General features: G+C 39.4%; 1 protein-coding gene across 17 annotated transcripts in view; it reads right to left on the minus strand.

Annotated features, from left to right (window-relative positions):
* The window catches only part of DLC1 (DLC1 Rho GTPase activating protein), a 488697-nt gene that overhangs the window by 153810 nt on the left and 309566 nt on the right, over positions 1 to 25321 (minus strand). The window contains exon 1 of one of the 17 annotated variants that reach the window (XM_025993520.2): positions 22555 to 22736. The exons of the other annotated variants lie outside the window; for them this stretch is intronic. Within the exon in view, the coding sequence (XP_025849305.1) occupies positions 22555 to 22669 (115 nt within the window). The 5' untranslated portion in view covers positions 22670 to 22736. Of the gene's footprint in view, positions 1 to 22554; positions 22737 to 25321 lie in introns of those variants that run through there. 17 annotated transcript variants of the gene reach the window in all.

The following is a 25321-nucleotide window of genomic DNA, read 5'->3' on the forward strand; positions in this document are numbered from 1 at the left end:
TATGGATTGATTTGTAACATCTAGTTCCTCATTTTTGCTTCAGTCCTGTGACGTTTAGGAATATCATGGGCTTTGGATTCAGGAGAATTGAACTCACATCCATCTTCAAACTCTTTCCAGTTAGGTGACTTGGGATTAAGTTACTTAACATTGTGATCTTGAGTTTTCTCACTTGTCAATGGGGAAAATGATTATCTGCCTTAAACAGTTATTACAGCACTCAAAGAGATCAATGACTTATGAACACTATTGGGATATAGTAGGTCCTCAATGAAAATTCACTTCTATCTCTTCTGACACTCCCTTTCCTGTTTGTCCAGGGTTTGTTCAGGGTTCTGTTATTTCTCATAAGGACAGGAGATGGTCTAGAACTAGCCATAGAACGCCCAATTTCATTTTGTGACTAAGGAAACAATGAGACAATGAAAAGCATAAAATAACTTAAAAAATGCTCACTCAAGTCACTCCAGTGATGCATGGCATGTTAATTTATGGATGCAAAAGGTCTTGGCCACCTCAGTACCATCCAACATGAAAAATTATGAATGCAGAATGCCCACAGATAATCCAGTGCTGTGAATAATGATGATCTGAATTAAGTGCAGTTAGAATATCTTTATAAGTTCTACAAAAACATGTGAATAGTGCTAGGGGTCCCTTGGGAGCTTATAGGAAAATGGGTAAGTAAGGGACCTTTAAGTTTCATTAGCTTCATTATAAATCTGCCTGACCTGGGGATCCCTGGGTGGCTCAGCGGTTTAGCACCTGCCTTTGGTCTAGGGTCCAATCCTGGAGTTCCGGGATCGAGTCCCACGTCAGGCTCCCAGTATGGAGCCTGCTTCTCCCTCCTCCTGTGTCTCTGCCTCTCTCTCTCTCTCTGTCTATCATAAATAAATAAATAAATCTTAAAAAAAATCTGCCTGACCATGGGGGTGTGGGGAATCAGTGCTATTATTATTATTATTATTACCATATTGACATTATATAGATTTTAATCTTAAAACAATCTCACTTCTCCAAACCAATCACATTTCCCTCAATTCTTTCCCACCCGCCCTACTTGAATTGGCATGTAAACTTGTTTTCTCTGAGTAAGCAATGGGAATGTTGACTTATTTGAACTGGTGTGTATGCGTATGCTGCCTGAAAAAAAAAAGTACTGGTATGCTATGCGGGTGCATACCAGCACTATACACAAGTACAAGAGATGTTTTTTTCTGTTCAAGTAGATTCCTATCTAATTGGGTGAAAAGGACTAACATTGAAACAGCTGCACGATGAAATAAATAAAAAGAAACATATAATTGGGATGCCTGGGTGGCTCAGCGGTTGAGTGTCTGCCTTTGGCTTTGGGTGTGATCCTGGAGTCCTGGGATCGAGTCCCATACTGAGCTCCCTGCATGGAGCCTGCTTCTCCCTCTGCCTGTGTCTCTACCTCTCTCTGTCTCTCTGTATCTCTCATGAACAAATAAATAAAATCTTTTAAAAAAAAAGCATATAACTAATTACAAACATTTAAAAAATTGGTAAATGCTACAAGACTTCAGATAAAAAGAACAACAGTAAAGGCTGACTTTGTTCTAAACATTTATAAAGACAAGAGAATTGAAAAGTGAAGATTTTGGTTAAGGGGATCATGCTACATTTGTTGAAGAACAGGAACAAACCATAGAGACAGGAACCCAGTGCTTTGGTGGAGCTGTAAGCAGACAAGTACGGTGGAGGAAGAAAGTATAGCCAGATAACAGAGCATCATCACAAGCAGGTAGAGTTGTTTTGATTTTTTTGTTCCTGGAATCACATGCCACTGAAAGTTTCTGGGCAAAAACAGTGACAAGATGAAGATGGTAACAGCCTACATGACGCTGGAGTCACAGGCAGAAGCTTAGGAGATGTTGACTTTATGTAGGTAGGGTTCAAGGTGGTCTGTGCTATGATGGTGCACATGGGACTGACTAGCAGGGACGGGGCAGATACAGAGGCACACAGCAGGTACATGTGACAGGATCTGGTGACTGACTTAATATAAGCAATGAAGGGGAAGTAAGGCAACTTGTAGAAGAGGAACAGACTCTGAGCAACAGAAAATGAGGTTAACCTTGGAACTGGTTTGAATCTGATGTTGCAAGACCTCCAACATTTACTGAGCACGTGCAGATCACTAAAGATAAAGGGTCAGAGTGTAAAGATATGAATAGGACAGATGAAGACAGGTGGGTAGGTAGGTAGGGGGACACAGAAAAAGAGACAGAGAGAGAAAAAAAAAGACTGAAAATAGAAGAATACAAGTATAAGTCTCGTATCATTTGAACTTTAGGAATGATCAACACTGAAGAATATTATCCAGAGATAACTTATGAAAAAGCAGTGTGATCATAAGGGAGATATTACTGATTCAAACAGCTTCTGAGTGTTTTAATTGGTTTAAAAAGAATGTGAGGCAGACATCTTACTACTCCTTGATATCTGTTTTCCCTTCTACGTTGTCCTACACAAAAAATGTACTGTATTTTAATATATAATATTCATTATGCATTTCTGCAGTATGGCAGTTTGTGTGTGTTCATTTGGGTTTATACAACTGTCTGTTGATTAAAGCATTCTACAAATGTTTGTGTGTCAGGCACTGTTTGAAGCACTAGATATACCTAGGTGTACAATACTGAGTTCCTGGCCTCCAAGAGAACCTTAGATTCTAGAGGGAGGGAGAGATGACAAACAATCATATATAGCATTCTGGGATAAATGGATTACATTAGGTCGATAGAGGAATGTGATTTTAATAGAGTGACCCACAAAGGGTCACTGCATGGAGTGAGGGAGAAAGCCTTGTGACTCTGAGAAAAGGGTTTTTCAGGATGAAGGAACAGCAATTGCCAAGGAACCGCAAAGAGGCCAAAGTGTGTAGAATGGACTAAACTGGGGGAAGAATATAAGAAGGTAAGGTAGGAAAGGTAGGCAGGCCTGGGGCAGGTAAGGACTTCTTGACCATAGAAGGGATTTCATTCTAAATGTAAGGGGAAGATATTGGAAGGTTTTCAGGTGAGGAGTGACATGACATGATTTATGTCTAAAAATATCACTCTGGTTGCCACATTTGAAATAAATTATAGGAGGGGGTAAGGGTAGATGTAGGGAGGTAGTTAAGGATACAGGTTCGAGGTGACAGTGGCTTGGCCCAGGGTGGTAGCAGTGAGGGTGGTGACAAGTGGCTGGATTCTCCACACATTTTGCGGGTAGAGCTGATGTGATTGGCTGATGGAAGGAATGTAGGGTATGAAAGAAGAGAGGAGTCAAAGAGGACTGCCATGAACTGAGATGAAAAAGACAAGTTTTTACGGGAAAGTGAAGAAGCTCAACTTTGGAATATCAAGTGATTTTTGGCAAGATACTTAACATCCCTGGACATGTTTCCTCATTTGTAAAACAAGGTTTATAACAGAATCTACTTCATAGGGTTATGTAAGTATTAAATAACAGTGCAAGGAAAACTGACCAGAGGCCAGCACTGCATGTTAGGCATCTAGCTAAAATTAGATATCAAGAAGTTGAAGAAAAACTTCAATCTTTTAATCTATGACAAAGGAGGAAAGAGTATCCCATGGGAAAACCACGGTCTCTTCAACAAATGATGCTGGGAAAATGGGACAGCTATATGCCAAAGAATGAAACTGGACCACTTTCATATACCATACACAAAAATAAACTTAAAATGGATTGAGGACGTAAATGTGAGACCTGAAACAATAAAAATCCTAGAAGAGAGAACACAGTGATTTCTCTGACAATGTTGTAGCAACATTTTTCTAGATAACCCTGAGGCAGGGAAAACAAAAGCAAAGATAAACTATTGGGAATTTATCAAAATAAAAAGCTTCTGCACAGCAAGGAAAATAATTCATAAAACAGAAAGACAACCTACTGAATGGGAAAAGGTATTTGCAAATGATATATCTGATAAGGGGTTAATATCCGAAGTATATAAAGAATTTATACAACCCAACACCAAAAAAAAAAGAAAAAATCCAGTTAAACAACAGGCAGAAGACATGAACAGACATTTCTCTAAAGAAGACATGCAGATGGCCAACAGATACATGAAAAGATGCTCAACATCACTCACCATCAGGAAAATGCAAATTAAAACCACAACGAGATATCATCCCACACTTGTCAGAACAGCTAAAGTAAAAAATACAAGAAACAACAAGTGTTGGGGAGGACGTGGAGGAAAAGGAACCCTCATGCACTGTTATCAATGCAAATTGATGCAGCTACTGTGTAAAATGGTATGGAGGTTCCTCAAAAATATAAAAATAGAATTATCATATGATCCAGTAATTCCATTCAAGGAATATGAAAACACTAATTTGAAAAGACATATGCACCCCTATGTTTACTGCAGCATTATTTACAATAGCCAAAATATGGAAGTAATCTAAGTATCCATCCATAGGTGCAGGGATAAAGAAGCGGTATGCACACGTGCACACACACACACACAGGAACATTATTCAGCCATAAAAAGGAATGAAATCTTATCATTTGCAACAACATTGATGGATCTAGAGGGTAAAAGCTAAATAAAATTAGTCAAATAAGGCAAATATCATATGATTTCACTCATATGTGAAACTTAAGAAACAAAACAAATGAACAAAGAAAAAAAGAGATAAACCAAAAAACAGACTCTTAACTATAGAGAACAAACTGGTGATTAACAGAAGAAAGTGAGTGGGAGGATGCGTGAAATGGGTGAAGGGGATTAAGACCATACTATACACGATGAGCACAGAATAAAATTGCCGAGTCACAATACTGTACACCTGAAACTAATATAATAACAATGTATGTTAATTGTACTGGAATTAATTAACTAATTAATTAAATTAAAAACCCTTCAATCTCACATTCTTTCTGAATCTTTAAAAAAAGGGCAGGGCTTAAAAATTTATTCTCCATCCTCTCTTTTGGGATATGGGTGCTACAGTTATGGGAGAGAGTGAACATTCTAAATGTCAATCATGTCATGTATGCTAAAAATAATAATAATGCTGATGGTGATTGTGACAGAATAAATAAATGAGCTGTAGAAATCTTGGTCATCAGAGAGAATTTCAAGCTGAAATCAAGAGACTATAGAGAGAACAGTAAATGGTTTATATTTTGAAGAAAAGAGAAAAGAATTTAAAGAATTGCTTGAAGGGAATATATCCCATGAGAAATGATAAAAGGTATTAAAATTAGGAGGAAAAGCAATAATCATGTGATGATGAAGAAAATCCACACATTGTTCTACAAAGTGTGACTTATATCTCTTTTTGGACCTTACATTGTAAAGAAATGACTTGTGTGGTCACCTTAGTAAAATGAAAGATTATTTAACTAAGGAAACTATAAACTCACCAGTATTTCCAGGCAACTAGGAGGGGCTAATTATATTCCCATTTTTAAGATGACATCTGGTATCTTCCCCACACTAAGTCTGCTGCTTCCAACTTACCCATATGATGAAAGGAAAAATTGCTAGGTGGATAGATGAATACAAGAGCAGAGGTCTCCATGCCCCTATTTGGTAGTTTAAACTTCAAGACCGAAGAACCATCATGAGTTAAGTATCTGTCTGGTAAAATGTTGAGGTAGAGACACGGGTTTTTAACATGCACATCATTTTAAAACATGATGCTTTTCTTACAAAAGACATTTAAAAAATAGGGCAGCCCGGGTGGCTCAGTGGTTTAGCGCCACCTTCAGTCCAGGGCCTGATCCTGGAGTCCCGGGATCGAGTCCCACATTGGACTCCCTGCATGGAGCCTGTTCTCCCTCTGCTTCTGACTCTCTCTCTCTCTCTCTTTCTGTGTCTCTCATGAATAAATAAATAAAATATTAAAAAAAATACATTTAAAAAATAAGTATTACTATTTACTCCTCTAATATGGTAGAATTAAAAAAAATTTATGCTTATTTTTGCAAATTAATGCTTCCTCCACTTAAAGACAATTATCTACTGTTGGAGGACAGGGTTGCTTTTCAATGACATTCAAATAGTTGGTCCCCTCTGCCAGGTTTTCATACTTGGTTCCAGGGAAACTTTGGTCTTCACAAAGCCTTCAAGAGATTTTTTTTGGGGGGGGGATGGGTGGAGGAAGGTATTCCCTAGGTGTTCTTGTAAGCATTTCTTCATATAGGTTATTGGGAGGATGTTCTCTCTGAATCACATTTTCACTTCTTCTCATTCTTAGACTTTCCTTCCATTTTCTATTCTCATCACCTACCTCAGCTGTATTTGTACCCAAATACAGGGTCAAAATGGCATAAATGAACTTACTGTTTATTATCACTGTTAAAACATTTTTAAAAGATTTTATTTATTTATTCACGAGAGAACAGAGAGAGACAGACAGACAGACAGACAGAGACAGAGATGTAAGCAGAGGGAGAAGCAAGCTCCATGCAGGGAACCCCATGTGGGATTCGATCCCTGGTCTCCTGGATTCCGCCCTGGGCCGAAGGCTTGCTAAACTGCTGACCCACCAGGGTGCCCTGTTAAAACATTTAATTCCAGTGTAGTTAACATATAGTGTTATATTAGTTTCAGGTGTACAGTTTAGTGATTCAACACTTCCATAGGCCACTCAGTGCTCATGATGACAAGTGCCTCCCTTAATCCCCATCACCTATTTCATCCATCCCCCCCACCCCTCTCCCTCTAGTAACCATCAGTTTCTCTGTAGTTTCTCTATAGTTAAGAGTCTATTTCTTGGTTTGTGTGTGTGTGTCTCTTTCTTTTTCTCCCTTTGATTGTTTGTTTTGTTTCTTAAATTCCACTTATGAGTGAAATCATACAGTATTTGTCTTTCTCTGACTTATTTCACTTAGCATTATACTCTCTAGCTCCATTCATGTTGTTGTAAATGGCACGGTTTCATTCATTTTTATGGCTGGATAATATCCAATATATACATATATATCATATATTAGTTATTATCACCTTTAAACAGATACTTAGTTACATTTTAGCTTGACCTACATATAAAAACACACTAAACTGAAACATTATTATTTACAATCTTTATTCCAAACTTTGCTCAGCTAGTCTTTGCTTAATTCAATTAAAATTTAAAAACTTTCCATGATATGCTGCTATATATGATATACATATATAAGTTTATATCTGTATATATGCATATTCACATGTATCTATACATATATATAAATTTGACTATTACTATCTTACCTATACTATTTACATTTTCATGTTTTTCAAAGTAAATATTCTATGATTTTTTTATAATATTTGAAAAATTCCCTTCTGTATTGGGTATTATATATATCATTGGCTAGTGTGTAATACATGTTGAACACTTTGGCCATATAAGATGTGCGTATCTTAGATTATGAAGTTTCCTCCTTAGATGAATTACTCTTCCATGGAGAAACTTCTACACATATGTACATGGTGGTATGAACAATAGTATTACTAATAACAAGTGATTGTAACAGCACATAATTGGAAACAATCTAAATGTCTCCTAACAGGAGAATGAATAAGTAATAGTGTATTTACAGAACAGGAGTAGGAATAAATGATCTTTATGTTTCAATATGAATAAATCTCAAAAATATAATTCTGAGCAAAATGAATTGCAGAAAGATACCTGCAGTATGGTATCTTTGAAATGTGCAAAACAGTAATTATTATTTTCTTAGGTTACTATGTAGTAAGAGTATAAAAGTAGTATGAGAATGATTCAACACCAAGTTCAAGATTGGAGAATTTCAGGGGGCAGTTGGGAGAAAGAAGAAGGAAAATATGATCCGGGAGGGACACCCTGTAATTTTACATTTTAACTACTAAACAGTATTTTAATGTTTTATTACTTAAATTAGTGCTTGATACAGAGTTTTCTTGTATGTCTAAAATATTTAGTGAGGGTAATATTGCTGTTAGTTAATTGATAACATATCTAAAGATAATTTTAGAGAAAAGATTTTTGGAAAGCAAAGGGACCAATTTCAAATGTTACCCAAACTGTACTGAATTAAAAAAAAAACACAAAAAACAATGAATATGTTATGGAAACAGCAACTTAAGCCATCCGAGATACTGGGATCAAATTTCCCAGGGTATGACCGCATGGACCATTAGCTAGAGCAACATCACCTTCATTTTACAAAAGCAATTAGTACATGGTTCAGTCTTCAAAGGGAGCAAGGATTACCTGCTCTTCAAAAGTTATTAAAAGCACTTGGCTTTTGACCCTTAGAACTCAACTGGTACAAAGTATTGGGGTCAGTTTCTTGCTATCCTAATAAAAGTTGTCAAACATTATTTTGCAAGACTCCATATAAAAACAGAGACATTACATAAGTTATTGTGACTTGAAAACATCCACTTTTACGTAGAGACGAGTGGACAGCTCAAGTTATGGCCTTTTATTAATCAGTTAAAAATATTATAAGTCAGAATATGGAATAAGGAAAAGAAAGCATGCACACACAAGGACAAATGATGCATTGCGAGCTTATTAAGCTCAGTATCTCACTTAAGTACAAAATGGGTAAAGAAAAAGAGCAGATAATCATAAAGAAGTTTGAGAGTTGGGGGTATGTGTGGGTCGGTGGTAGGGATTAATCACATAAGGCCACAAAGTTTCACTCGGGGAAACTACACAGCAAAGTGGGAGTCATGTGCAGGGTCACAGAAATAAAAACATTTTCTGTGAACTGGCTTCACAGGAATGGGAGCTTGGAATGTGTGTGGCGGTAGCTGAGAAAGTGGGTATGTGGCTGGGATTCAATTGTCCTTGTCTCCAAGAGGGGAATATCAACAGGCGGCGGTTTGCCCTCACCTCCCTGGTAATGCCCTTCCCCGACTAATGCTTTCCTTTTTCCTTTCCTTTTTTTCTTTTTTTTAAAATTAAACATTTATTTCCCCCTTTCCCAGACTCTTAAACTTGGCTCTGACATGCCGGCTAATCCTTGGGGTATGTGCAGAGGGGCTGGTCACAGATTGTTGTTATTGTTTTAAATGGTGCAAAAGGCATTTACAATAGATTTTCAGGCACCATTTTGAAATAATTGTTCTGAAGTTTACCCTCTATGTTTATCTTCAGTTGTGCAATGATTATGCTTGCCAAAGAGCTTTGGCTGGAAACAGTCCTGGGTTCTAAGTCATCAATGTATAAAAGTGATCACTGAAGGACTAAAGACACTGTTTCTCTATCTTCCCTTTATATCCTACCAAAACCAAAACCAAAAAGCCAGAAATAAAGAAGCTTAAAATTATGCACAAAGTGTTGCATATAGATTGGAATTGGTGACATCTCACAAATTTACAATATCCTAAGTATAAAATTCCCAGTGTTATTCTCACAGTATTACTGTATTCCACCTGCATACAAAAGACAAGAGTAAGGTACTTTGGGTTGCCTTGGCATCCTTCAACATTCTCCAACCTGGTGCTCATGGCTGCAGGCATGTTTGGTTGGTGTTTGTTTGGATGTTGTCTGAGGCCTCAACATAGAAGAAGGGCCTCAGTTTCCCCCTGTGACTCAGTAGCATAGTACTTTGGTCGATTCTGTCTTTTAAAAAAGCCCTCTGCAGGGGAGCCTGGGTGGCCCAGTCAGTTGAGCATCTGACTCTTGGTTTTGGCTCAGGTCATGATCTCATGGGTCATGAGATCAAGCCCCATGTGGGGCTCCATGCTCAGCAGGGAGTCTGCTTGAGATTCTCTCCTTCTGCTCCCACCCCTGCTCTCTCTCTCTAATAAATAAATAAATAAATAAATAAATAAATAAATAAATAAATATTTTTTTCCAAAAAATCCCTCTGCATAGTTTTAATATAAATAATAACTCTTAGAATATGGCAATCAACCCATATAGAATAAAACTTGAGAAGACCTATATTCTACCCATATCTACATTGCTGTGGGTTTGGTCCTATCATCTCTCTTCCCTGTCCCCACTGGTTTGTTACCTCATCGGTCCATCCGTGAGCTACACATGAGGCAACATGCATGCATTAATTTCATTTGGCTGGAATTCACTAAATGAAATTCTAGCTTCTTGTAATAGCACAAAGGAAAGATGTTTCTACTGCAGCCTGAAATTACATGTTCAAACTTGTTTTCATCAGTGAAAAATTATAGTCCAAAGACTGTCTTATCAGAATTGAAAAACAATGTTTTGATGACATCCTTTTCAACCTGAGATGGGCTTCATTTTAAAAAGTTTTATTTTAAATACAGCATATTGTAAGGTAGATTAGGAATGTTCTTACTCATCTAGTTTAGTTTTTTTTTTTTCTGCCAGATGTTTATGTTGGTGAGAAACCAATAACACTGTCTAGACCTCTAGAATATAGTAATCAAGCATGACTGGAAAACATTCAGAGGTCACACTTCAATCTGGACCTACAACATCCTGCTATTCAAAACCAGATTAGAGATGATGGATCATGATAAACAGAACCACACTGAATGCTGAGTCAGTGATTTGAGAGTTGTCGGCAAAAAAAAAGCTAACTATGTCACAAAAAATCTACAAAATAAAACAAAGTCTAGACATCATTAAATGTGCTGTACTCCTACCTCCACCCCAAGTTGTCAACAACCAGATGCTACCTTGTGACTTTTACATCAGCATCCTGTAAATCAGGAATCCTCAATTTTTTTATGGAGGAGTTCCTTGAAATGACGGCTTCCTGAGGTGTGTGTGTGTGTGTGTGTGTGTGTGTGTGTGAAATTGCCTAGATATGCTCATACAAGTAAATATCCTAAAAACACAGAGAAAGAAGAGAGAGAAAAGTGATATATAGTGTCAGGTTGTTTAGAGATCACCAAACAAGATTTTGCTAAGCAATAAGGTGCCGTGTGTGTGTGTGTGTGTGTGTGTGTGTGTGTGTGTGTGTTTTACTATGTCTTGGTGGTTTTATCTAGAAGGCATTCATTAGCTTTTATTGCGAGTGTCTCAGTTCTTGACTGAAATAGTGACTGGAGATTCCTGCTATGGAGAATCAAAACTGACACCTCTGTCACGACACCAAATTCAGCACTAACATTTTTTACTGTCAAATGATCAAGAGTCAGAGTCAGAGTCCTGGCAAATCATAAAAATGTCTTCTTCTCACTCTCTGCTTCCTGGCTGCCACTTGCAAGTCCTTACTGAACTTCTGATTTTGAACACTCTTGAGCTGTACTGAATACAAGATATTGGTCAATGACTGTCTCAAAGAAGGCAAACCTTACTGATTCCTAAGGTAAGTAAGTATGGAGTAAAATCATAGTGGAGTTCTTTATTTTTTTGTTTTCTTTTGTTTTATTTTAATTTTTACTCAGTGGAGGGAGCAACCAGGTGAATCAGTCCAGCTACTAGTACAAGAATTTCTTAAACATTGAGGAACATCCAAATAACTTACCTGGCTGAACGTATGAGTGCTACTATGCAAAACAATTTTAATCTGAAATATGTGTATTTGCCTTTACGCCACCTTCCTGGTGCATGCACGTGCGCACACACACACATCTTCACAGTCATATCCTCATAGTGGCATAGAGGCTCTTTGCTGCAACGATTCAAGTGCTTTCATTTCCATGAGCAATAGTGGAAAAGTGATAATTATGACTTTAAAAGTTAGCTGTGTCAGGGCAGCCCAGGTGGCTCAGCAGTTTAGTGTAGCCTTTAGCCCAGGGCCTGATCCTGGAGACCCAGGATCGAGTCCCACATCGGGCCCTCAGCATGGAGCCTGCTCCTCTCTCTGCCTGTGTCTCTGCCTCTCTCTTTCTCTCATGAATAAATAAATAAAATCTTAAAAAAAAAAAAGTTAGCTGTGTCAGGGAAACTTCCACTAAAAATAATGTTCATTGAAGTACAGATGAGCACGACTGACAAAATGCAGAAAAGCGAGTGCTAATAAAATAGCGTGGATATCCTTTCATTATACAGCACTTGGATCAGAGGCAAATTCATGTTGCAGAGAGGAGAGGGGGGCAGTATTGATTGGCTCAGCAAGTACCCTATGATACCTGTCAAATTAGGTTTTAGATACCTGTTTTCCTGTAGGTCACTTTTCCTGCCAAATATAGTCTAAACTAGTGGCTCAGTAGGTTAGGCATCTGCCTTCAGCTCAGGTCCTGATCCCAGGGTTCTAGGATGGAGCCCCACATCAGGCTCCCTGCTCAGTGGAAAGCCTGCTTCTCCCTCTGCTATTCCCTCTGCTTGCGTGCCCATGCTCTCTCTCCCTCTCTGTCAAATAAATAAGTAATCTTAAAAAAAAAAGTCCAGAGAGTTTTTGTCTTTGTGTCTTTTCTACCACCTATCATTCTGTCTTTCACATAGTGAGGGCACAATCAGTATTAGCTAATTTGGAGTTAATAAAAGATTATGCCCATTCAGTACAAAGCCTCTCTTTGTTACTTTTTGCGTCACTGGATGGATGTTTTGTCTGCCTTCTTGACTGCTCAGTGTCTGGGCCATGTCCCATACTTTCTGTTTCTAAGCCCCTTAGTTGAAGGTGAAACATTCATTCTGAAAACCTTTCCTGCTTTCTTTCATCCTCAGTCTCTCTACCTGGCCACACCAAGAAGCCAAAATTAACGAGATTCTTTGGAATTACTAGTGAAATCACTCCTAAGAGAAAATAAGGCCAAGGTACATGAACATATTGTCAATATTCAAAATATGCTTTAATTAAAAATATGAAGAGTTGGAAGCATCATTAATGCAAATTCATACCTCCTTTGGTAATGTTTTCATCGATTTCATTAATCTCTCCATTGAATAGATGATAATTAATTTTCAAACTACTGAAAGCATTCTAGAGTGTCATCAATCCAAAATAGACTAGAATTTTTAAAGATCATCTTATATATGGAGTTTCCTATGATCATATACTTAATACTTGAATTTTATCACCTCAACTATTTTTCTTCTCAGTGTGACATAATTTTGGTTACTGGTAAACAATTAATAATATATTGTCATATATTTTTTTTAAAGATTTTATTTATTTATTTATTTATTTATTTATTCATGAGAGACACACAGAGAGAGAGAGAGGCAGAGACACAAGCAGAGGGAAAAGCAGGCTCCATGCAGGGAGCCTGCCACGGGACTCGATCCCAGGTCTCCAGGATCATGCCCTGGGCTGAAGGCAGACGCTCAACCACTAAGCCACCCAGGCATCCCATATTTTCTTTTTTTGAAAGATTTTATTTATTTATTTATTCATGAGACACACACACACACACACACACACACACACACAGAGAGAGAGAGAGAGAGAGAGAGAGAGAGAGAAGCAGAGACACAGGCAGAGGGAGAAGCAGGCCTCATACAGGGAACCTGACGTGGGACTCGATCCTGGGTCTTCAGGATCATGCCCTGGGCTAAAGGCAGCACTAAACCACAGCCACCCAGGCTGCCCAATAAGTCATATTTTTATTTAACTCACCCATCATTATTTTTTTCCTTTAAAAATGCAATATGACTGTCTCTTAAAATTATGATGGAAAGAAAAGATGTCCTGACTTCCAGTTTGGTTCCATAAGAAATTCTGTGGCATCACAAAAGACTTAGACTATCTATTTCAGTTCTATAGCCCATGTATTTTGAAATCTGAGAGTAATTTCCTCCACAAATTGAGATACTTAAAGCACAACTTCCAATTTTAGTTCATTTTAATTTCTGAATCCATCAAGAGCACCTTATTTTAGCCAGTGATGTATTTTAGGCTTTAGGTTACTCAAACTTTGGAAAAAGGTCAACATTGCATCTTTAAAAAATGACTAAATATATGACTCCATGGCACTTTGGAAGTAATGAGTCTGTCCTATGGAGAGGAGAATGGCCAGTTCCTGAGGGAAGATGTGCTAACCTGTCTGTTCCTTCTTTGCAGAGAGGCTCTCCCCCTCAAGGGCACCCTGCTGATGGTCCGATTTCTTACGTGTACAACTTATTTTCTGCTCATGAAGGGAGCAGGACCCATTGGGACTGGTAGAGGAGCTTAAACCAGTGGTTCTCAACCTTGGTACTCACATCCCATCCCTCTCACCCATGCATTCCTTCTCTATTTTCAGCATTTTGTGCTATGAAAACAATAAACTGATTGAGTATATTTTTAAAAGTACATATGCTCTTTCTGATACTGTCCCTAACAAGGGTGTCTTCTCCCTAACAATCACTGGTTTGAAGAACAAACCACTGATGAGTTTTAAACATCCCTCAGTGTCCAAGAGACACTGTGTATTTCTTTCTTACTATGATGGAGTTCACTTTACCATGTAGGTCCTCTCTTGAGTTCCAAGGTAGAATTCAGGTGTGATATTCATGGCTGGCAGGCACGGACTGTGTCTTCCTTGTTTGTTAACCATTAACTAGCACACTGTTTTGCATACAATAGGCTTTCAATAAATCTTTGTGAGGTTAATTAATAATGACTGACAGACTCACATTTTTGTCCATGGATACACACTAATAGGTTTTTAAGGTATTACCAAAAAATATGTAAATGGGAATAAAAATAGTGGTGTATACCTCATAGGATTATTTTAAAGATTAAACGAGAAAATTCTTTAGAGCTCTCAGCCTAGGTTTTGGCACTTAGTAGGCACTCAAATGACAACTTAATTAGTCATTATAGTATTTGTCATAAAGAATGCATCCAAATGGTAATGACCACCTACTGCCAAGTGCCACATTTAGTTCATATTCTGTGCCCAATCTTTAGCTGTGCCTGATAAGTACAATAGTAGCACTACAGTCTTGAATTTAATGATTAAGGGGATAGATCACTTTGGTCTTCAGTTAACTTTAGTTAAGTCTTCATCAATAATTCCAAGCAAATTCTTCAAAAGTATCACAAGTTGTTCACAAGCAATAAGGAAGGAGCACAGAAGGAAAAGTGCAAACTCATCATCATTATCACTCACAAACAATTCCAGCATGAACCTTCTAGATGGTATACCCTCTTCCTTCAAGAATGACAGATTACAGAAGACACAGAGAAGGCCAACAGGTACATGAAAAGATGCTCAATATCACTAATCACCAGGGAAATGCAATTCAAAGCCACAATGAGATATCACCTCACACCTGTTAGAATGGCTGGTATCAAAAAGACAAGAAATATATTTGGTGAGAATGTGGAGAAAAGAGAACTTTCACGCATTATTGGTGGGAATGTAAATCTGTGCAGCCACTATAGAAAACAGTACGGAGAGTCCTCAAAAATTAAATATAGAAATACCATATGATCCAGTAACTACACTGGTATTTATCCAGTAATTACATTGCTATTTATCTGAAGAAAATTAAAACACTAATTTGAAAAGACAAATGATCCTCTATGTTTACTGCAGCATTATTTATAATAGCTAAGATATGGGAGTAACCCAAGTGTCCAGTCATATATAAATGGATAAAGAAAAGTGGCAAATATATATATATACATATTTTATAAAGTGATATTTATTATATCTATAATGAAATATTACTTAGCCATAAAAAAGGATAAGATCTTGCCAACTGAGAAAATATGAATATGGATGGTATTATGCTAATTGAAATAAGTCAAAGAAAAATACTATAGGGTTTCTTTTATATATGGAATCTAAAAAAACAGAACAAATGAATAAACAAATAAAAAACAGAAATAGACTCATAAATACTGAGAACAATCTGATGGCTGCCAGAGGGGCAGGGGCACAGTGATGGGCAAAATAGGTGAAGGGGAGCTTCCAGTTATGGAATAAATAAGTCACGGGGAGAAAAGGTACAGCATAGAGAGTATAGTCAATGGTACTGTAACAGCATTGTATGGGGACAGACAGTAGCCACACTTGTGCACAGCTTAACACATAGGGCTACTGAATTGCTATATTATACACCTGACACTAATGTAACAATGTGTGTCAGCTATACTTCAATAAACAAGAATGATAAATATTATTAAAAGAAAGTGACTATAATCAGAAATTGGAGAACATATACAATAACAAATGTAACTTCAATCTATACCTTAATTAATTCCTCTTGAATAGAGAACTTGCAGTAGTGTATTCCTTTAGGTCAAGTTTTGACTTTATTATTTAGCTTCAGATCCTTAAGCATACCTGTGACTAATTAATATATCCCTTCTACCATGCCTTTGACCTTGGACACGTTTTGTTATTATAATTATACAGACCTTTGGCAAAATTTGCAGACGCTTTACACATACTATTTTAAATGAAGAAAGTCATAGAAGTTTTGCTCCAGAAAGGGAGGTGGCCAAATATCCCTTTCAAGTGGCAGCCCTGACATTTAGCATACTTTTTCCCATACCACAGCTGTGCCACGTGCTTGAAACCCCAGCCTGCTTGTGTTGTTGATCTTTTCCATGTTTGGCTCCATCTATATAGCAATTTTCAAAGCAGGTTCCAACTCGCTTGGGGAGACGTTCAGATATTGTATATGCAGCTTGACAAAGTCACATGCAAGGGCTGATTTCTTCACCGATGTGTAAAAACAGTTATTTTCACCAGTCATCTCATTTTGGAATTCAACAAGGTCTTCACAGAAGTCACCTTCATTAGATTTTTTTCTTTTCTTTCTTTTTTTTTTTTTTTCCTTCCAGAGGTACGGAAATAAATTCCATTTGGCATTGATATTTTATCTTTTATTTTCTATTTTTGGATTGAACTATTTTCGCCCAATAGACTTAGACAAATTATAGCGGTATCATGCTAGTAGGGTGAAGCTTCTATGGATTTAGGGCACAGGGAAAAGAAAAGAGGCGTTATAATAACCAAACTGATGAAGTACTTAACTATATGCCACTGACTCTTCTAAGTACTCTACTCATTTAAACTTTGAAACAATTTTATGACATAAGTACTATCTATGTTCATCCTCTTTATATTGGTAAGAAACAGACTGACTTGCCCAAAGCTATCCAGTGCAAGAGCCAGGATTCCAACCCGGAAGTCTGATGTCATAGTCAGCTCTCCTAGCCAATATATTATGTTTTCTCTCATCAAAGCTGACCTCGACATCAACACGCTTCTCTTTTAATGAAAGAGTAATATCTATTTTAATAGATACATGCTACATCTACCCTCCAGAAATGTGACAGGGTCTCATGAAGCACTTTAATGGTGGTCTCTCAGACCCTTTAAAATGTTACATAGTATTGCATACACCCAGGGAAGTCTTTGTTTACTGGAGGAGCCTGCATACTTTGAGGCATACATCATTCTTGGTTAAAAGGCATTATATATGCCCTTACTTGCTTTTCACTGTGAACCAATGAGCAGAAGACAGTTCACAGAAGTCAGTGTTTGTGGTTTCTCATCATGGGAAGTGGGCCAGAATTCCTGATGCCCCATTGAATTGAGAGCCAAAGTACTACAGAGCATGTCAAACATTCGTTTTGCTGGTGAATTGGAGACCTGGTCAGCTGAAATGTAAAACTTTATTTCACAAAAGACAAGATACTGAACACTCAACAGAATACCCCATGGGATCCAACCTAGTGTAGATACCTGAATTTATTCTATGTCCATTGAATCTCACTTGGATTGACATTTGTCTAAATTTTCCGACCTCCTTCATAGACAATTCAGTTTTCTTCCTTGTTTAAAATGTTTAGCTATGGAAGTAGTGACACATGCCCCACAACAGGCTGAGGCTTTTACATTTTTACTCCCTTACATGTCATATTTCTCTTACAGACTAGATTGAACACTTTTTAAACAATCAATGTGGCTTACGCTGTATAAGCTGTTCTTACCTTATTGGATGCCATTAAATAAAGGCTGATATTTAATTTCTTTTTGGTTTATTTATCTATTCCACTTTGCAAACTGGTGAAAGCTATTGTACATGTGTGTAGTTGGGAGTTTTGCCTCTCTTTTAGCCTCTCTATCTCTCTCCAGTCTGAATGTTAGTGTCTCTTATTTTTCCTTAGCGGCAGTCTTATTGGCACATCAGTCCAAACTTGATTGCAGAGCTTTGTTGGACATACATCAATGTATTCCAGCCATCTCACATAGGAGAGCCCAACATCCCAGTCTATGAGAATGTCTAACTAGAAGTACTTGGAAGTTACAATACGGATAAAGCAAGGATTCTTTGTTTTTTTTTAAAGATTTTATTTATTTATTTATTCATGAGAGAGAGAGAGAGAGAGAGAGAGAGAGAGAGAGAGAGAGAGGCGCAGAGACACAGGCAGAGGGAGAAGCAGGCTCCATGCAGGGAGCCTGACATGGGACTGGATCCCGGGTCTCTAGGATCATACCCTGGGCTGCAGGTGGTGCTAAACCGCTGCGCCACCGGGGCTGCCCCTAAAGCAGGGATTCTTAATCTAGGGTCTACAAGTAGAATTCAGAGTGCCTAGGAACTTGGATGAAGACAAATTTCATATTTTATTTGCATGAAACTCTAATTGGAATTTACCATTTCTTTCAATTATGAATGTGGACAAACTGTCACCTCCCCTCATCTCATGCACAATGGTATTAGCTGTCCCTGTGACTTGTCACCAATAGAAAACAGACTTTCGCATATCAGACACAGTTGATGCATATATCAACAATTTCATTTATACTCATTCCTACTTCACAGTTTTGGTGGTTAACAAACTTGCTCCAGATCACACGTGATTGTGGGTTTTGTGCAATGGACATCCACAGATGTTCACATGACGTCACTGCTGGCCCCATTCAGCCACTGAACAGTAAAGTTGAAAGTTTGCACATTGCTGACCTAGATATGGATGCTGCTCCCCAGTGTTCTATCTATAATGATTAGTGACAAGGAGATGAATCAAAGACTATTGTAGAGCTTAATGCTCTTATTCTAGCTAACAATAACCATCTGTACACTAGTATCTTTACAAAATATTTAACTTATATTTATTTCCCTATATTTTAAACATCAGAGTCTATTATGTAATCTCATTCATTTTCTATTACTATACCACAATTTTGTGTTTGGAATACCTTGATAACTATATTGCACTATAATTGATTTCCTTCATAATTCTATGTATTTTATTTATATATCACAAAATATTATTCCGAAGAATGATCTGCAGGCTTCACCAGAATGCTAAAAAGATCCATTAGCACAAAAAAGGCTAAGAAGCCCTATTTAAGAGTATTATAATGGTAACAGGTTTTCAGGACTGAAATACACCCCAAAGCCTAGGAGTTGTGTACCCAAGGGGAGGGAGGAGGGAGGAGAGGAGCTGTGAGGGGCAAGGAAGAGGTTCATGATGGATGGACAATTCGTCCAGAGTAGGGCTATCTACCTTTTCCATCGCCCACTGTTAACCTCAAAGTTGTAATTTCCTGAAAACTAGATGCCATTCTCTGCTTTTATTTATTTTTATTTTTTTAAAGATTTATTTTATTTTTATTTTTTGGGGGGAAGAGCAGAGGAAGAGGGAGGGAGAGAATCTCAAGCAGACTCCCTGCGGAGCACAGAGCCCAACACAAGGCTCACTCCCAAGACCTTGAGATCATGACCTGAGCCAAAACCAAGAGTCAGATGCTTAGCCAGGTGAGTCACCCAGAAGATGAGGCCCCATCTCCTGCTTTCAGAAGAGAGACTGTGTACCTATGGGTTTGGGAATAATGGTCAGAGAGAGAGAAAAGGAGTAAAGGAAACCCTGTGGGTTGTGGTTGGGCAGAGAAAGGCAATTCCATGTAAAGGAGGATACAATTAAGACAGTCTGTTCCATCACTCCTTACAGCTTGAAGGTCTTTTCCTAGCAGCAATTCTGTATTTTGTTTACATAAGGATAGGGATCCTTGAAAATAATAGGCAGGCTCCTTGTTTGATATGTAAGGGATTTTAAGGTAGGGAAATATAAGTGATGGTTTTCATACATGACATCATTTGGGGTAGAAGAACTAGGGACAGTTGCGTTATGGAGAGTGTGTGTATTTGCATGTGTGGGAGAGACACAGAGGGACACACACACACACACACACACACACACACACACGGAGAGCCAGTGAAATTGATTGATTGAGAGAGAAAATACCCAACAAGGAAACCTAAAACTTTGGCCCATGGCCAAATATGTTAAACCTCTGGAAGAAACTGCAATCTCAAGTTAGTTTTTGAGAGATTTGATGAAAGTCATCAAAGTAATGGTCATCATGAAAATACCATTTCAGGCACTATTAAAAAGAAGTATTTCCTCAGAGGCTTCAAAACACTTATTTATCTGTCACTTCATTAATTTCACAACATAAAGTAAAGCAGGAGATTTGGACTTTCTACTGCCCTCCAAACTGCAACAGAGGGCAAAGGGGTAGGATGTATAACAAAGATTGTATCTGATGTTTAGAGAAGTGACTTTTTGTGGATAATTCACAGCTTTTAGTTAGCCTTTGGTCAGGAGGAAGTTCGAGTACAGAGAAGTTTGTGGGGAAGGAGAAAAGTAAGTGCTCTTGAGCTCTGAATGTGCACCAAATTGGTCTCCATCTGACAAACACTGACTGAGCTATGAGCCATGTGCCAAGCACAGGGGAGGCATGAAAAGGGTCCAATTCCGCAGTAATCAGTCCGTTGTAGAAGCCAAAATTCTTTCTTTTCAAGTATAGTACCTGGATTCTCTACTGTGTGAATTACCTAATAGGTCATTTTCATCTTAGGAAAACTGGGCAATATAAAAAGAATTTCTTTCTTCAGCAGACCTGAAGCAGGTAAATTTCTATTTGCTGTTAGAGCTGTGGAAATGTTTAATTTTCATCATACATATAAAGTAACTACTTTTAAGTGTTTTTCATTTGCTGCTACATTTTTGAGCCCATATACACTCTATGTATGGATGTGTGTGTGTGTGTGTGTGTGTGTGTATAGATACATACACACATGCAGACAAATGACAAGACGGAGGAAGTGACTTTCCAGGGATAATATCCTTATTCTAGGAGGTCAACAGCTATCAAAATCTCATCCTTTATGAAAATATAAGGGGAACCTTGGGAGGCAGGAGTGTTTGATTTAGTCTTACTCTTGAGTTGAAACACCAAACCACAAGATATTTTTGTGTTGTCTTTAATAAGATATTATTTATGGAACCTTTCCACTTGTGACAATGGATCTGTCAAAGAAGACAGCAATGAAAGATCTACTTTTTTTTTTTTTTAAGAGCCAACCAGTTATAGTTGTAGATTTTATAGTCCTATATCTTATTTCTTAAACTTCCTCTGGCCAATTGCAAACTGTTATCACTAGATAATACAGCTTAAAAAAAACTTATCAGAAAGTTGGATTTCTTTAAGGTATCATATTTATTCTGAAACCATAATAAAGTGGTTAAGTTTAAAATATTTTGCCCTGTCTCCCCTACTTTATGATTAGACTTGACATTGTTTACCCTGCCCTGTATTGGGCAATATTGTTTAGTTTAACAAACAGAAAGATTTTCATGAGCATTAAGGACAAGCTTACAGCCTCACAAGCGAATATAACTAGCATGTTATCTTCATAATCGGTTATCACAATCACAACCCTTAAATTTCTCTTCAAGTCACGTCAGGACTGTGATGTGAAAGTCAAAGGACCTTTTATCAGGAACATACAGCACAGAAATCTGTTGACACTTGGAGGCCACGTGTAATATTTTTAACAATTCAGAACTTCACAGCGAGTATGAAAAACTACTGGATTAACCAAAAAGGTTAAGAAAATATCATCTCTGACCGATTCACGTAGATGACATAAATACAAGGACTTACAGAGCCAACAAGGAGGAGCCATGAAACAGGAGTAGGATACGTTTCTAGAATTCAGAGAGATCATTTTATTGCTAGCTGCTTTTTCTATCAATTCATACTCTTAATACCAGGACCAAAGCAGAAGTCCTTGTTTCTTTAGTGTCCCCCTTGAAACACCATCTGCCACTTGGTTGCAATGTCACACGAGCCCTAGCACATCTGAATTGCACCACTGTATTTATGTTTTATTATATTTCAAACGCCTGCCTCCAGCATACCTGACACCCTCTTGGAACTCAGAGCAGCTCCAGGCTGCCAGAGGAAATACCAGCAGGCTTTCGCCCGGGCAGCAGCGCAGATTACTCCACTGACACACAGACCTTCCAGGCCGCTCTCCTGCAGAGACCAGGCCACCTGGGGCCACACCAGCCCCACGGGGGACCCCACCAGCGCTGCGGAGCTCGGTGCTTCCCGCTGCAGCTGCTCATCGCCAATGATTTCCTGACACTCAAAAGGACCTTGCTTTTCTTTTCAAGGTTAAAAAAAAAAAAAAAAGAACAACATGCACACACACACACCTCCCATAAAACCTTATCTAGAAATAATCAGGCCAGAAACCAGAGAGGCATTAGAGAGATAAAAAAAAAAAAAAAAAACCAACCATCCCAGCGACGTTAAATAGCAGAGGAAGGGAGATGGAAAGCTGGAAAGCACTGGCCTGACAGTGCTGAACTTTTCTGCAGCCCATGAGACCCTGAGTCACCGGAGCCGGTACCTGCGGCTGGGCCCTGGATGGCCTTCCGAGCCGTACGCCCCCCTCGCCCCCGCTCGCCCCTCACCTGCCAGCCTTCTGTCCCTGGTGTTTTTCCAAATCGCATCCAGGGCCCTAGCGGTGGAGTCTCGGATGTGGTCGCTGAAGGACCTCCGGAGAGGGGCTCTCGGGGGCCGGGCCATGCCGCGCGCCCCGGGGCCGCCGTCGGGCTGGGGCTGGGGCTGGGGCTGGGGCTGGGGCTGGGGCTGGGGCTCGGGCTGCGGGCGCCCTCGGCGGGGCCGGGGCAGGGCGCGCACCGCCGTGCGCCCTCAGGACTCCGGCCCCGCGGCTGGCGCTGCGGCCCGGCCGGGGAGCGCCGACTGCGGGCGGCCTCCTGGAGCGCGGCCAGGCGCGCGCGGCGGCCCCATCTGGAAGGGCTCGCGGCGGGCCCGCGGCACGCTCGCGCGCTCGCTCCGGCGGCCTCCGAGGCTCGAGAGGGGCGGCTCCGGCTCCCCGCGGGCGCCAGCGACTCGGCTCGGTGCAGGCGCGGCCGCCGCCTCTCTACTACCTGCCTCCTGGCCTGGCGATCCGGCTCCACCTGGCATTCCCGGGGGAAGCGGAGCCGCGGGCGGGGGCGGGGGGGACGCGACACGAGGGGCGGCAGGGAGGTGACTTCGCACCCACGTTTGCGTGTGACCCCCTCGTCTTGGGGTTTTATTGCCTCGCGGTTGTAGATGAGGCTGTTTCTGACCTCCAGTGTTCAACCTTTGGTTGCGGGGAGGGAGGGCAGGGAGGGCTGCAGTGCGCATCCTGCAGATGTGTCTGGATCTCTCTAGGAAATGGATGCTTGGGTTTTAAAGGAAACATTAGTCACCCCCTCCTGTCTCCCTTCTCACTATGCTTCCACCTGCTTTAAGTGGTTTAATCAAACATTTCTAGGTTTTGCCTCTAAAGAAGGTCCACATGTCCCCTGGTTTTCGGAATCTTTCAGCTCCAACCAAGCCAACGTCATCGTTGTAATTGCACACCCAAAACTCTGCCCCAAAGAATAAAACTGCCGAGCACCGTGAAATCAAAATATGGGCCAACTGCTTCTTTTACAAGATCTGTTTTTGACTTTCTAAAATGCCGAGTAAATCTATTTCTTTGCCAATGAATTTGGCTGATTTTCTGCTTTGTAGTGCAGCATTGCTCCTCTTTCCTCTCACTATCCCCTAAATGCCATCTCTTAACTTTCAAGGTTTGGCATGGCGGCCTACTGTTGGCATCACATACTATCTAAGGGCTAGTTCATAACCTTTGCAAAATTAGAAAATGCTGTAAAAGCACTTTGTAAATTGCAAGGTACCATGTGAGTACTAATTATTAACATAATTATTTTTATGCATGAAATCATTTTCAACCCACACTGATCTCCAGAGTCTCCAAATTTCTACAGCTTGCAACCTCTTTCCCATCAACTTTGACAACTTAATTATACAAAGGATGATCATTATAATAGCGTGATTGTACTCACAAGTTAGAACACTTGTGGCACTGCTTATTAGTAACCCAGGTGTTTTCAATCATATTGTTCCCAAATTATTAAAGCTCATGAGTCTCTCCAACTGAAAATGTGTGTCTTGATCGATATTGTCTTCTTTGCCTTATCACTGGGGTGGTCATAGATCAGGAGGCAACAAGTACTAACCGAGGTGTGTAGACCTCGGTGCCCATGGGAGCCATTTCCGAGGCAAAACTCTCCATTAGAAAAAAATCTCAAAAAATTGGACTGCCTAACACATGGCTCCATTTTAAAACAAAGTACCAAAAGTCTGTGTGTGCATGTATCTGTGTGTGCATGTGCATGTGTGCACGTATGTGTTTCTCCTTCAGAGAGGTCTGGGCATCTTGAAACAGGTTGACTCATTTTCTGGTCAGGTTGACCAAGGCAGATCTGGTTTGTAGAGGAACAGCATGAAGTAACCATAGCACAAGTAGTGAACTATATACTCTGAGCTAGGTGTGGAAAAGTTGAGGATGAATAAGACATTGACTCTGTCTTTGAGGAGAAATCCCACTGACCACAAATCATTTCAAAATAGTGTCATATGTTCTATGATAGAAGTGTGTACAAAGCGTTATAGGAGCACCAAGAAGGAAAAGGTAGCTTGGATTCCTAGCTCCTCTTAAACACCAACCTCACCTAAATTTCCAGTCTAGATTTACAACATAAAACCATTCCCAGCATGAATATCAATAACTGATTGTATGAGTCATGCAAAGTGACTGGCTGTAATGGCATGAAGTCTTTTTATACCTAAACACAGAAAAGAAAGGGAGCAATAAAGGGAAACAGCATTTGTTGAATACCTATGACATGTAGATAGATAGACCCCTAGAGGTGTTATTATTTCCTCTTTAGAGATGAGGAAACTGGAGGGCAGAAAGAAGAGGTGTGAGAAAGTTCAGAGAGTAAATGGCAGACCTAGGATTCATACCAAGGGCTGTCTGCATTCAAAGCTCATTAGCTTCCCGATCAACTTGATTGCTCATAAATTAATGACAGTGATGATAATGACCCATTAGGGCTTATGTATGCTCAGCTGATACTAAGCTACAGGCCAAAGCTCTTTAATCTTAGTCAAATAAAATGGCCACTGGGCCCATGGTATGGAATAAGCCTGAGTCTCAGATGGGTTTTAGATGATCCCAGCTATGAAAATTGAAGGGCAGTGAGTCAAGATAACCAAGGCCTAGTCAACACATACTGTTTAATAATAGGGTACTCAAGTCTGATCTCCAAAGTGTTCTAAAATACCCTCCTTCTCCTCTGTGACATGCTCTTTTGAAAAAAATCCTCCTAGTATTTCACT

This window comes from Vulpes vulpes, chromosome 7 (assembly GCF_048418805.1).
Source record: "Vulpes vulpes isolate BD-2025 chromosome 7, VulVul3, whole genome shotgun sequence".
In the NCBI taxonomy this organism is placed as follows: Eukaryota; Metazoa; Chordata; class Mammalia; order Carnivora; family Canidae; genus Vulpes; species Vulpes vulpes.